At 37.9% G+C, this 15,155-nt stretch overlaps 1 protein-coding gene across 1 annotated transcript; it reads left to right on the top strand.

The window, feature by feature from the left end:
* The first annotated feature begins 3,159 nt into the window (after nucleotides 1-3,159).
* Nucleotides 3,160-5,378, top strand: LOC140923141 (transcription factor HES-4-B-like). The gene is made up of 4 exons (XM_073373214.1): nucleotides 3,160-3,403; nucleotides 3,533-3,628; nucleotides 3,747-3,834; nucleotides 4,266-5,378. Exons 1-4 carry the CDS (start codon nucleotides 3,335-3,337, stop codon nucleotides 4,670-4,672), a joined length of 660 nt encoding a protein of 219 aa, XP_073229315.1. The 5' UTR covers nucleotides 3,160-3,334; the 3' UTR covers nucleotides 4,673-5,378.
* The last annotated feature ends 9,777 nt before the right edge of the window (nucleotides 5,379-15,155 follow it).

Genomic DNA, 15,155 nt, shown 5'->3' with positions numbered 1-15,155 from the left:
TTGGCATACATCAAACAACATGTTTTCAGTTGAGGTTTCTTGATTTCAGTATTTCAGAGAAGGTTTCTAACCAACTCTCAAATAGCTAACAAACGACGAAGGAGTCCCTTGTGGTTTATGTTTGGCTTTTAAGGTGTCGAAAGAGCGCTTTTAAAAAGTTTTACACCTTACGTTCAATATTTGACATTTCGGAACCTTGGAGTCATAGTGACCTTTTCAAGCTAAAAAACCTGATACTTAGTTTTTCGGCACTTTTTCTGTCGGTGCTGATTGTCGTAAATGCAAAGGCGGCCAAGTCTGAGGGAGGAGAGAATAGAAAACAATGCGCTACCTCGCGACACCTCAACAAACTTGAGGCAAAAATCACGAAGAGTACTTTAAATCTTATTGTACTCGATTCGCGGATGATAGATGTAATACGGGATCATGGCTGTTTGCCGATGTTTTGTCCTGGGATATTTTTCTGGCAACAGATACTGCATGCTAAAATCACGTTTTTTGAAACCGTCCCATGCATCCGCCAAGTTCATACTGAGCAACGAATGAGACAGCTGGAGAATGGCCTGTGTCCAAGCGTTTAGATAATGAGAGGAAACACTGAACGCCTGGAACAGGCTAGGAAGAAGAGGGAACCTTCGCACGCATTTTTTGGGGGGAGTTTGTTAGGTATCTTGAAACTGGCCCGCTAGCTACCGATTCAGACACATTCTTGGTCACTTGCACAGTTCTGCTCCTTAGCAATGTTTGTAAAATATCGCCTTCATCGAAGCCCCACCTTAAGACTGTTTCCCCATCCCTTCTCGATCCTGCCACTTTCCGGGTACTGAGCGAATTGTTTACTAAACACGCTATGAACTGAGACAGCATCTGATCAGATAGGCAGTCCATTATCAGTTTGATCAGTTTGTATCATAGTTTACTAGACACGTGGACGCGTGTGGTACCTTCACAGAATCAGCACAGTACTACCTAATAAGCTTAGCGGCTATTCTGGTGGTCATTGGACAGTACAAGGCTAATAAGATTATCTAGCCGTCATAAATGCCTTTTGAAGTGAATTTGATTTACTTTGACAGACCCTTGGTGTCCTTAGTTTCTTCCCAGCATGCAGCGGCACGTGCTGCAGGTCAGGTGTAATACCAAACACTCCTTATATCAAATTGGCAAAAAACAAATTTACAAAAATAACGCGTGCGAAATGCTGAAAAACAAATAGTACTATCATGTGATGGTACTGCCAAAGGGGTCTCATTTGAATGGTCACACTGATGGGCTTTTAATTCATCAACAGACTCAAACGTTAGAACTACATGCCATTAGTACCAAGTTAAAGTCACGGCCGGGCGGGGGGGGGGGGGGGGGGGGACGGGTAGCTTGGTGTGGTTGTGCCTTTCAGTTCTCCAAATGCTGACCCTATTTCAGACCAAAGACAAATACGTATCACCCTCTCGTGGTTCCCTTGAAAACCATACCTGATTTTGTTCCCACATGAGCAAAATCTATACCTGTTGTCAGACCAAAACGGGCTCGAAAACTCTACCGCTTTCATGGGAGGCACCCCGGGGAGGCACATACCTTCCTGATGGAGGTCGTGAGTTTTCTAGGCACCATTTGCTTCACAGTGATTCCGTGCGTTGTTAGAGAACAGGTCAACCATAAATAAATTTATCCTTACCGGCCGTTTATTTTGGAAAATACCGTTGGACATACTAAATTATTCATTTAGCGAATTGGTGTCAACTGAATAGCCGGTATCATTGTATCGTACCGTTTATAAACCTCAAGAAGTCTGTAACCACTGTAAACCCACCAGTAAGGGAACAAAAAGGAAGTCTCATTACACAATTAAATGAGCTACATCTATTATTTACTCTGTCGGAACACCGACAGCTTTCACTTTCCGTCGTGGTTTTTTTTTTTCTTTCTTCACTGATTTAGCTCTGATGTGGCCTATCAAAATAAAAATTGTTGAATAAGACTGCTTTTCAAGCAGAAATGTATTTTCCATGTGTCATTTTCACTTGCTTGAATATTGTACTAATTGTTGTAAAACAATCTGTGCGGACTTAAAGGACCCATGTGAAAGCTCTTTTAAATATTCTACCGACAAAGTTTTAGAAAAACGTCTATCCGTGCATAAATTCTTCTACGCGACAATCATTTCAAATGTTAATGCAAGTACATTTCTGCAAGGCATCCGTGAACTTACAGAATAACAATAAATACTGTACTGAAAGAAAAAGAGATGAAACTGGTTATTTTTTTCTTTATTAGCACAAATAGGGTTTTGCAAACAACGGCAAACTATCTTTCTCAGTGGCACTTCAAATCCTTTTATTTTTGTGCTTATCAGCATCCACAGAGGGTCACAGAGCCTTTCATTGCACCATAGAGCTTGCTATAACATGTCATCATTGTATTTTCACTTAAGCCTGTTTTTGCATAACAAAACTCCAACGTCTACAAACAATAATCGGCAGACAGTGAAAAAATGTTCTTTATTCGTCGACCGTGGGAAAGATTTAAGGCTTATTGTAATTGAAATCCGTCGTGAAAACCACGAATTCACTTCTTAAATCGAGACAATCCAAGATCCAATGAAAAGAATGACAAAGGCTTCCGAAGCATTTGAAAGGAGCGGATAAATTTCACACGTGGGATGTTGATTTCTACGCTCGAGCTAGCGCGCGAGCGGAGCGCATAAACCAACTCTTCATTTAAATAGCGTATACTGGTGTAAATTAGACACTAAACACCCGGCAGGAAAACCATTAAAAACCTGTCACAGTATCAACGCCTCAATGCGATAAGCTTCAGCCAAATCACCTTGTGTCAAATTCAAGCGGCAGACGAGACGCCTTTCCGCTGCAAAACTGTTTGGCCTCTCTTGGCTTTTCATCGAGGCACTTCAATTGTAAATCCTTTGTTTAGCTCTTGTGTATGCTGTCGTGTCTTTTTGTGCTTGATTTGGCATAGGCTCTTGCGGTGTCATTAGCCAATCAGGTTTTAGCGGTCTCACGGTCGTCACACGCCGTTGGCGACGAAGTAGCTTTGTTCTTGGGGTTTGTCGCGCGACTTGAGCTTTTGACCAATCAGAGTAGAGCGTTCCCACGACCTATCTATTCACAAGGTCAGCCGCATTGTTCTCAGCTGTTATAGTGATTGTGTTTGTAAATGCGAAGGTAAATATTTGTGATCAATGACACAAGGCCAAAAGAATTTTCCCACGACGGAGGCCATAAAACGTGGATCCTTGGCACACGACCGCCACACGCAGCTCCAGCTCAATCAGTACACAACTCACAAGTTCACTCAAATTTAATCGATATACAATATGGCGACTACGAACTACTGTAACCAACAATCTGACTACGTCAGCAAAATTCTGACCGAAAAACGAAAGGTAAGCCCTGTGCTGTTACGGTTCACTAAGTGAAAACTCTTTTTTAAAATCAAAATATTGCTATTATTTACCTTGATTTATATTCTCCATCGTAGAAGGGTATTAATCGGCAGTTTCATTGTTTTTCAGGCAAAAAAACCACTCATGGAAAAGATGAGACGAGCACGCATTAATGACAGCCTCAATGAACTGAAATCCCTTATATTAGAGGCGCTCAATAAGGATGTACGTAGTATTAACATCAATGTTGTAGGAGAATTTTTGTAATAATGAGGAGAATTAACCAAGGCAGGTTGTGATTTGAGAATATTTATTAACAATTATTTTTCCATGTAACATTTAGGCTTCAAGATATTCCAAGATGGAGAAAGCTGACGTGTTGGAAATGACAGTGCACTATTTGCGAGAATTAAAAAGAAGAGAACATCAAGGTATTATAAGAAAAAACAATGTTATCAGTTTGATGATATTTATTATTTCACTAATCCACACGTATCACAAATGTTTCAAAAATTTATATCAACTAGGCGTTTATAATACATAGGCAATATTTGGCCAAAAGAGAACCACGCCACTCGTTTTTTTTTTTTTTTTTTTTTTTTTTTTTTTACCATAGCGAAGCAGTTAGCTTCCAAACTGTACGACCAATTTATCGCGGAGTTCACAGCACTGAATCAGTTCAACAATCGATAGCTGCAGGACCTTTGCGTGGGGGGTCAAACAATTACACGTTTAATTCCGTCTATTGAGTCAGTCATGAGTATGACAGACTAACAAAGTTTTAAAATCTCGTATTGACCTCAGCAAGTGAATAACGACATTTATTCCACCATAAACTAATTGACACGCTGTTTTATTTCAGACTTTTCCAGTAGCTCAGAATGCAGAGCAAGCTATGTGCAATGTGCCTCTCAACTCACCAGAAAAATGACGTCACCTGAAACTTGCGAGCAGCTTCAGGCAAACTTCTTAGCACAACTCGCATCTCGTTGCCTGGGCAACAAAGCAAGCACAACCGTAACTTCTGTACCTTTGTTCAATCCAGAATCTCTGCAGTACATGACACCTTTACAGCCTGTTATGATTCCGTTTCCGTCTCCTCCTCCTTCACCGCTTCATGCATCACCCATGTTGCCCGCATCGACAAGTCTGACACGAGATATGGTATCCTTATCTCCCAATACGTCAAGAAATAATGTATTTATGTCATCGCACGAAACCAAACTTAGCACACCTGGGTCAAGCTCGGCGCTTTGGAGACCGTGGTAGAAATGAAATATCACTTCGACTCAAACCTCCACGACAAGAATTATCCAATGAGGACTACGTTCGCCTCAAAACGAAATAAATTTTATACTCTTGTACTGATCGGATTGAAATATGTAAATAACAGAGATATTATGGAGTTACCACGAGTTTTTGTACATACGTGTGTCAATAGAAAAGAACACAAAAAAGATATGAAATCATATATTTTTGCAGCTGATAGGGCGCACTTTTAATCCTTAATAAAAAGGATACATAATAAATGAAATAAAGAGACGCATTCATTTACATAAGCGCTTGGTTTCTTTATAAGGGAAAAAATGCCTTTTTGTTTCAAAAAGTGATCTGTTTAATTATAGCAATATTAATGATTATTAACATTATTATTACTATTATTGTTATTATCTCCCGTGTGGCTGGGACTGAGGGAAGGAGATAAGAACTCTTAATTATGAGCTTTTAAAAAGCTCTTAATTAATTTTCCTCTGAACAGACTGCAAAGATAATCATCGGACTATTCAATAGAATAGTTGAAACAAAAGCCAGTGATCAGAACTTGCTTTTTGTTTTAAATAATGAAAGCCGTACAAATTAAGAATCACAAATTCATTTTCTTCTACGCTCGGTAAGGTTATTTCACCCCGAGGAAGTATTGTGAATGCTTCGCATTGGTGTGTTAGAGCTTAAAATTATATTTACAATAGATTCAGTTTTGTTCGTCGTAGTTTCCTGGATTGACATTTATGTTATTCGAAAGTTTGGTAACGCTGAAGTCACAAATCATGTTCACTCCATGAAACCTCGAGGCCGTCGCCAATTTAAGCAAGTGCTCTTACACAGTTCGACCATTTAGCACAGAATTATTACTGCTGTTTACACCAAACTTTAGGGAATCTTGCCTTTAGTCAACTTGGCCAACTAGTAAAATTTCTCTATTAAAGCTTTGCTTGATTCATGACATTATCCTTACTATCCTGGCACACTGTTCTACATCTTGTTCCCAAAACGGAAGGACAAACTGTTTGACTTGTTAAAAAGCAACGTACTTCGCGACAGATTGACACTATTCATGCACGATTGAAACATTTTGTTCAAAGCACGCCATTAGGTAAACGTTTTCTTTTTTAATTATATAACTATTAACCGTGAACTCAAAATCAGTTACAAAAAGAAAGAAAGGCAAATGCAGTTGCCTGACGCTTACAAGTTAATATGCCATGAAAACAATAGTATTTTGTTTGAAGCGATTCCTTTTAAAGCGAAACACAACCGTACTATTTTTTTAAGGGCCCGAACTCACCGCAGTAAACCCGATATTAATTAAATTTCTACTGAGAGAATTAAATTTTACTTAGATAATTGTGTTTGGATTAATTAATTCCTTTAATTTAATTTTCAAATTTTACTAAAAAACTTTCACAACTTTCGAGAAAGTTCGGCTAAATTGAAATCCACTTAAATCTGTTTTCTTTATTTCTTTCAACATGTTGAAAGCACACAAGACACTACTTCAGTTACAGAAGCACTTTAATATCGTTTCATGGTCATAGTTTTTTTGATACCCCACGCGGAACACGAGTTTTTATTAAAGAAACGTTGTCGTTGATATTCGTAGGGTAAAGGGTCATTTGAATTCGGACAATATCAAAGGATTTAAACAATTACCTCTGGGAGAATTTTATATCTCCAAGTGCTGCTAATACCGGGGGTGTACTCCCTTATATAAGCTATATAGGTATGTGCGGCCCCATCGGGTAGGGGTTTTGCGCCGTTTTGGTCTGAAAACGGGTATACACTTTGCCCGTTTTGGTCTGGAATCGGGTATGGTTTTCGGGGGAACTACGGAAGTGTATGAAGGTATTTATCGTTTCAATTCCAAATGAGTAAGAAACAAAGAGAAATGTGCGAATTCGAAATGGATTTGATGAGTTTGTTTGTTTGCGCTCTAATATAAGTAATGATAACATAACTTCTGCCTAAAGCCCAGGTCTGAAAACGGGTATGGATTTTTTGAGGTCTGAATACAGGTACAGAAGATTACATTTTTTGGTCTGAAATAGGGTCAGGATTTGGAGAACCGGGCGGCGCACTCCCACCAAGAATTCCCAGGAGTACATCGCCCCCCCCCCCCCCCCCGCCCGGGCTAATAATGAGAGTTATGGAGATGCCAAATCAGGTACGAATTTTAACCTTTTCTCTCGTCATACTAAACAGCCCGATGTTTCGTTTTACAGAATACAAAAAAACAAACAAATTAAAACCAAATAATAATAATAATAATAATAATAATAATAATAATAATAATAATAATAATAATAATAAAGGAATCATATGATAGAACTGCTGGTGAAGTCAATTAATTTCAATGATTCCCACCATACCACTCAGAGAATTGATCAGTCTACGAACTCAAAAATTAAAGCTTCATTGTACTACAAAAGCAGCAGAGGAAAGTATTGCTAAGTCGTAGCTTTCATTTAATTTCAATGGTCACTCGGCGCCATGCACGATTTCATCCCCAAAAAGCTAGGCGGCTTCAGTGAAGCGTAAGTGATGGGTTTATTCAGGAGCCGAACTTTACCGGCAACAGTAGCCTTGATCCGGCATAAAAATCGATACACTTGTATCTCCACTTAATGGTATAAAAAATAGACATATTTCAGACTAATTGCCTTGGGGGTAAAAAAAGAGACGGCTTTAACCAGATAAGGAAGAGATTGTAGTGAGCTGGGTGGGAAAATTCCGCTTATACTTATGTTTGAGCATTGGAAAAAGAGACGGTGCACGCAGAGCGAGATGGCACGGATTCGATCCCCAGGACCGACCGTAATCCATCCTACCGTAGCGTTTTAAGAAACCTTGTTTAATTTGGTTGACTGTTTAGGCGAGAGGGGGTATCCTCTCTCGTTTATGGCGCATTTCTTTTAATTGAAATGAGCGTCGGCGAAAATTACAAAGTTTTTGTACAAGGTAATGGTAGGAAGCGTCTACTTCATTTTATTTTATTTTTTTACGTTTTGCAACACATTAAACTTTTTAAACGTATTTGCTCAAATGATAAAGTCAATTGCCCAACCCGTATTTAAAACCCTAGATATTTCTCTAAGGCGGAAAGCGCGCATTAAGTTTAGGAACAGTCTTGAAAACCTACCAGAAGTTCAGTTTGAACAAACCCCACCGGAGGCCGGGGTGAGTGATTGCTTTAGGCTTAGAACTGTATTAAAATGATAATAATTTTGTTTAACTTCTTGGTGAAAGTGTCACAGAGAACAAGAGAGCTCCAGGTGAACACGTGCAGTCTGTGCAGGTTGCCTATTGAGGTGCAGGTACCGCGTATGAGTTTATGTATTCAAAACCACCGTTGGCGAATCAAGAAAACTTCAGTTAAAATACACACACAAACAAAATAGATTAAGTGATTAAAAGCAAAAGGATTGTCAGAAATGGCAGGCTATTTAATCCTTTGAAAGTCTTTGAAGTAATCTTCGAAGTGTGTCAGTGAGGAATTCAGCTATTAAAGTCGAATGTGAACTGCCTCTTTTAAACTGATTCCTCGGCGAAGCGGATAAAATATAGGCTGCTTTTTTGTTGTCGGTCATTTTTTTGTTGTGATGAAGAAAAAAAGAAGCTGTTTCTGTAATTGATGTCCTGACTAATAATATTGTATATGTCTTAGTTCCGAATAAGGGTGTATCTAAATCTGATGCATGCTCTCAACAAAGGTACTTGAGATTTTCTTTCCAACTTTATCTTTTTTTTCACGCCAAGGACATGCAGGACAAATATATCAAGTTTATATCATTTTAAAAACGAACAAGTTGTAAGGTAAACAAACACATCGGCACGTGCTCGGGTGAAAGTAACGGGTATTACAGGTTTCATATTGAAATTTGACGTAAAGCTTTCACCTGTTCAAAAGCAAATTGACGCCTTTAACTATATAGCTATGCGTGGGCATCACTGTGGAGTTTGTTTATGGAGTATTCCAATGTAACAATTCAAGGGGAAATAAAATGAAATTATTGTTAGTTCGCACTTTTTCTATAGTTGCATGTGGTTCTATTACTGTAAAAAGTGGCTGTCTTCAAATCCCCCAGTTGTGAACTAAAAAGCATTCAAGAGAGAGCTTGACAAAATTTTCTTCTGGTACCGTTTTGCTATACAATGTGGTTAGTTTTAGTCTGGGAATGACACTCTATAAAATTTCACTCAGCAAAAGAAGGTGTAACCATTGAAAAGTTTTAGTGGATCATTAGTTTTGTTTTATGTTAGTTTTTTCCAGAAAGGTTTTAGGTTTTTTCAAATTCTTTGCACAAGAAGATTCGGGTCCTAAGTCACTCCAGTCTGCCTGGCACGCGCTCGAAGGGGACCGGGGAAATGTGAATGTTAGCGCGCCCGAATTCCCCCCTTAGTCGTCTTTCCCTGGCGTATCTCTGCCTCGCAAGCGAAAGCCAGTCGGGTCAAAAGAGTTTAAACATGTGGATAATAATAATGAAACAAGGCAACCTGTCGTAACAGGTAGAACACGAGAAATTCAATTACCCACGCGTATGGCACGCGTAACGACATATGCCGCACAACGGAGAGAAAGAAAGCGGGGCACGGCTTAATTCTTTGCTGATGCATTTTCACCTCATCCTTTTGGTCAGCACGTTCTATTAAGTCAGTCACCGGAAGTGTTCGTAAAAATATTTACCACTTTAAATGCAGAACCAGCAAGGTTTGTTTGCGCGATGATAAGGTCACGGTCCCTACTTTCTGTTGCCTAGGTGAAAGCTATTTGCCCTCTAGAAAAGCAATTAACAAGAAATTTATTGGAAGATAAAGACCGATGTGTTGTTAGCTTACACTGACAAGCCAGTCTCTTACACGCATACCAGGACGGAAAAAAGCTATTCATTCTCTTTCAAATAGATGGCTGTATAATCTTCTTAAAGCTTTTACACAAAGGGGGCTGTATTGGAATCAATTTGAATGAAACATTTTTTTTTCTTAGAAGAGAGATTACAGTATTACAATTGTATTATGGTAGAACAGACAAAAGGTCAACGGTGTTCGGTTTTGGGTACTTGTTGTTACTTAACCCTTTAAGCGCTAAGAGTGATCAGCATCAAATTTCTCCTTGTAATAGCGATGCTTTGTAAAACAGAGTGGTCATGAGAATTACGGACATGATCACACAATATGAAGTTGCTTGATATTTTATCAACTTCTCCCCACTACTTCTGTAGGAAACGAATAGGGCAACAAATGAGAATTCAAAATTTGATATTAGGGTTTAAAGGGTTAATCCAGCTGGTTTTATAAAATACTAAAATCAAATGGTGCAGTCCGAGTCGGTTTCGTTTGAATGGCCATACCGTAGGAGTTTGCGCATATACTCGTATAATTGCATTACTCTTTGTTTACGGTGTACTGGCAGCGATTCTACAAGAAAAACGTTCTTCACTCAATAAAAGTGCCTCACAACCAAACCATGGCCAATATCTTAAAACGTGAGGGATTTTACGGTTCCTTTCTCTAACCACATAAGTGACCACTTATTAGTTCTTCAAGCATTATCATAGCTCTTTCGATTGCCTGCTTAAGCTTTAGCACAACGCAGTGCCAATATCACTTTCCGTGATCGTCAAGTGGGCGAAAAGCCAACAGGATGTGCAAGCCAATTCTCTTGCGCAAACATTAGTGTAAACTGCACGAAGTTTACAAAACGTCGACTGCGGAGAAACAATGCTCCATCGTTTTTTTTTCGACAAGGTCACATATCAGGAGTTTTTAAACTCCAAGCAAATAAATGACAATGTTCTCTCTTCTAAAGTGAAAATATTTGATTCTGATAAAATAAGAAGTTACTAAAGATAGCTCTATTGATCCTTTCAGTCAGTCCTGTTGCCTTTAAGTCGCGAGATATTGCTCTGGAGGTGTGAACAAACAAATCGCTCCATTGAAAATCACACTATTCAACGATCAACAAGCTTGACAATACATTTGACCGTTTCATTTGATTCGCATAGCAACGCGGCAACGAGGTCTCACCTGCCAAAGAAAATGAAATGTCACAGCTGGAAGTTATAATTGCTTTTAATTAGTAAGCAATCAGAAGAAAATTTAAAAATTGCAGAAAAATTGTCAAAATTTCCTTTGCCAGAGGGCTCCTGCTTTTGCTAAGCATTGAAAAACAGAAAACAGCTAACGGTTCTTCTGAGAAGATCTTATTAGATGTTTATTCAATAGATAGGGCCAAAGTAGTAGTAGTAGTAGTAATAATAATAATAATAATAATAATAATAATAATAATAATAATAATAATAATAATAATAATAATAATAATAATAATAATAATAATAATAATAACAATAATAATAATAATAATAACAACAACAGCATAAGCACGCTTTTCCCTTTACACAATTTCACCGCCTAACAATTGCTATAGAAGAACGCCTTTCAAAATGTAAGAAATAGTTCCACAAGTAAGTTCTAACAAAAGAACAAAATACCACAAGCACTAGAAAAAAAGTGCGAAAGTTCGTGCGTGGGACAATTTAAATATTTATTCAAGGCAGTCATGAAATGTAAAACATTCTACTTAGTTTTTAAAAGATCCACGTGCACTCTGACGTCATGGGAACTGCAAATCAGGTGCTAATCTAACTCAATTGAAGATAATTACCACTGAGCCACTTATTTCTGCAAATTACCCTGGGTGAATGACATAACCGAACCTCAACAGGATATGGCCTCTAACGTTAAAAATGTGTTGAAGCAGGAAATAATGTCCGGAGGGGGGAACTTCGCTAACAGCGAGCTCTCTGAAAAGGCCCACTATTTTACACGAAGACGATTCGCACAAGGCCTGCCATCAACTCTCTGTAGGAAATGGTACCCATTCGATTTAACTGAACTGAAGAATTCAGTGAAAATCACCATCTGAACACGGATAAATAAGAAGACAAATTGCTGCCTTTTTTCCTACACTTTGACTTGTAAATACATGTCCTAATGAGACTTTTACCGGCAAATTGAAAGGGAAAATTCGGCCAAAAACTCATCTGAAACAGAGGGACTTCACTGCGTTCGCCACACCAACCCTCTCTCCCACCCCGCCAGCTCTATCCCCCCCCCCTCGCCTCCCCCCGTTCATTCAAATAACAACCGGGACCAGGTGAATAAACATATGACAATGTTAAACAACGAATCTAACAGACACATGCCCGCTCATCTGTATGAAGAGAGACGTGACTATGTCTATGGAAGATCGGAAACCCATCTGCTCATCCCATTCACGTTGGACAGCGGGTGATTTATTGACAAAAGGATAATAGAAAATATAGAAAAAAAAAAAAATAAAGACATCATAGAAATCAAAGTTGAAAGGTTTCAGTCCAATTTGTCAAAAATACCGTCAAACAAAGTAAAGAAAATGATTTGTAATGTATAATTAAGAGCTGCTCAATGACCTTTATCGTTATTTGAACTCAGTTTTCAAGGGTTGTTTGTAAAATACAATTTTAATGTCGTAACAAACCTTTAGCAAGCCGGATGCGATTAACAGCTGAGGCAGACTCAGTGAAGGCGTTAAGAGTTTTGGCCATGCTCGGGATGAGCTAAACAATTAGCCTTTATCACGGCTGATTGATTAAAACGCAATTTAATTTCTATTCTAATGCTTTCAAATTTGAGGTTCCTGCGAATTTCAGATTGGATGATACAAAATCGCGAGTAAGGCGTATTTAAGAGATGGAGAAAAGTTCGCTTGCGTTACGAAAGCTAGGCGGGAACACTCGTGAATCCAATAACCCATAACTTTGCCAACTCACATGGTGTTTCTTCAGTATTATAAGCAGCTTAAGAAAAACTCAGGAAAAAAAAACAAACAAACAAACAACTAAACGTTGTTTGTCAGGCGAGAAAATGACTATTTTCATGTACTAATGTAACGAACGACTACAGCAGAGTTTATAAAAAGCTTTAAGCGAAGTCATCAAGAATTAATAGTGACTGTACATTACTCAGATTTACAAGTACCGCTGATACTATGATGTTTGCGAAGCTCTTGGTGTTGTTTAATTGGCGTATGTACAAACTTTCAAATATTATTTAAACATTGATTTCTTTACCTCTAGCGAGGCAGTTAATCTGATTTTGTTTATTGGCTTTAAAGATGTAACATGGATCGTGAAATTAAAACAATTAGTTTTCTTAATATGATTCCCCTCTTCCAGAGTTGCCAAAGCTGTTCTCGCCAGTCTAAGTAAATTCATCACACCACACGAACCAAGGCTTTTTGCTTTAGGGAATTTTTCCGGTGTTTTGAGGGTTTGGTGGCACTGATTTTACCAGTTTTAGTAACTCTTGTGTTTTGTACTGGATTATTAAAAAAACGCATATTGGGAATAAGACAGACTTTCCAATGTCGATGGAAATTCTATTTCCTTATTGTTAACTCCTATTTCATTTATTAAGCTTTTACGACAAAGAACTAACTGAGAAATGTTATCAGTAGCTTTTGAATTAATTCGATGGACATACAAAGGCCTTTTTTTAAAGTTTAGTTTTATTTTTTTATTATTATTGTTATAATACATGAATATTTTTAAAAAACCTTTATTTTAGTGAGTGTCAACGAAGTTCTTGCGTGCGACGAAACACAGTAGAGTGTCCTTCTAAGTTTATAGCTTTAAATTATTTACTGCATCTGCCATAATCTATTCGAAAATAGAGCATGCGTTTTACTGTTTTGAGAAGAAAAGCTGCTTCATGGTAGCCTGTGACAATCAACATCAGGCTCCACTAGTAAACTATACTCCAAAAACACGTCAATAGGAAATCCAAAATTCAATGTTTCGGACGCCAGTAGACGGCTTTCTTCCCGTCTTTTTAAGGGCTCAAAACATGGTTCGAGTTATCGAGGGTAAAACTATATAGAAAATGACCAGAGGGGAAAGGAAAATTGGTTCGAGTTAGTGGGAGTTCGAGTTATCGAGGGTTCGAGAATTACAGTGAATGTATGACGGAAATCCAGGGGAAATCGATTTTGGTTCGAGTTAGCGCGAGGTTCGAATTAGCGAGGATTAGAGTTATCGGGAGTCGACTGTATAGCCGTGTATTAGCTTGGAAAACTGATAAACGAAGCTTGGTTTTATTATCCATTGGTTATTGTGACCAGCCCATTCCATCTTTCATTGCTCCTATGATTATTTTTATTAATTTTTTTTTTTTTTGCCCCTTAAATAAGGATAAAAAACAAATTACTTTCAACAACGTAACAAGGCTATATTCATTAAGTATTTCAATCGCCCCTACATTTCTTTGCTTCATTCTTTTTGAAAAAAAAAAAATAAAATAAAATAAGAATTGTACTTAACCTATTATAGGACTAGGTTACGCAATTGGAGATAATAGGACTGATCAAGAAATTAACGGAGGAAACGTCTCAAATCTGTCATAGCACATACATGTAGAATGCAGGAGGGCTAGAAACGAGGGACTGTTCCTTGTTGAGAGCTTAAAAATGCAGACTATATCAGGGGAAAATTAGGAAACCTCTTCCAGAGCTGATGAACATTTGTAAAAACTTTCTTTCTTAGGTGCTTGCATAGAACTCATTACATTCTTAAAATTAAACACCAATAACTGTTAACAAAAACGATAAGCCTTATTACTACTGAACATGTATCTTGCTTAAGAATTGCTTAAATAAATAATGGCTTTTGATCTAAATGATTTGTTTCACCCTGACCGGGATATACACGTAGGTATATAAGATAACATTTGAACTACAATTAACAATAAAAAAGTTTCCAAGATAAACCCAGTTCGCTTTTACTAATAATTTCGTTGGCTTTCGTGAACACTACACAAAGAAGCGATGTTTCACACTGTGAATGAATTAACTAAATACACATATCGACACGACTATTGTACCTTCTAACAAACCTGACAAAACATGATATACTTTAACAACAGAAAGCAACTAAAACCGCAAAAAGTAATTTCCACCAAATGTCAGGTGCCCTTACTAGTATACAATGCATTTGCGAAGTTGACCAATACTTAGGGTCCAAAAATAACTGAGACATAAAGGAACTTCCTTTGCCTCGCAAACGACTAGACCTCCGCATGGTTAGGATGACCACGTAAAAAGGCGGTCCTGTCTCGAACAGGAGACTTAAATAAGAATTAGTCCTTTCGTGCTAAACACATTGACACTCAATTACAGTATATATCTTTTAAATTATTTATTTGTTCATTTATTGTTATCATCATTTTTTTTATAACGCAAGCAAGAGCAGCTCACGAAAATCGTAAAACAACAGCAACGCAGGAAACAATGTGTAAAGCATTGTTTTTAGGTTTTTGTTCGAAGAAATTTTTGTAAACTTGTTTCCGGGCATGACTAAAGTTAATAAGACAGTATAACAAAGGTTTTTCAGACAAAACGGCGCCAGAGACAACGGGTGAGCCATTGTTATAGGTGTGTAGA

The sequence above is a fragment of the Porites lutea genome, chromosome 13 (assembly GCF_958299795.1).
Source record: "Porites lutea chromosome 13, jaPorLute2.1, whole genome shotgun sequence".
NCBI classification, from domain to species: Eukaryota; Metazoa; Cnidaria; class Anthozoa; order Scleractinia; family Poritidae; genus Porites; species Porites lutea.
This window is presented reverse-complemented; position numbering and strand designations above follow the sequence as displayed.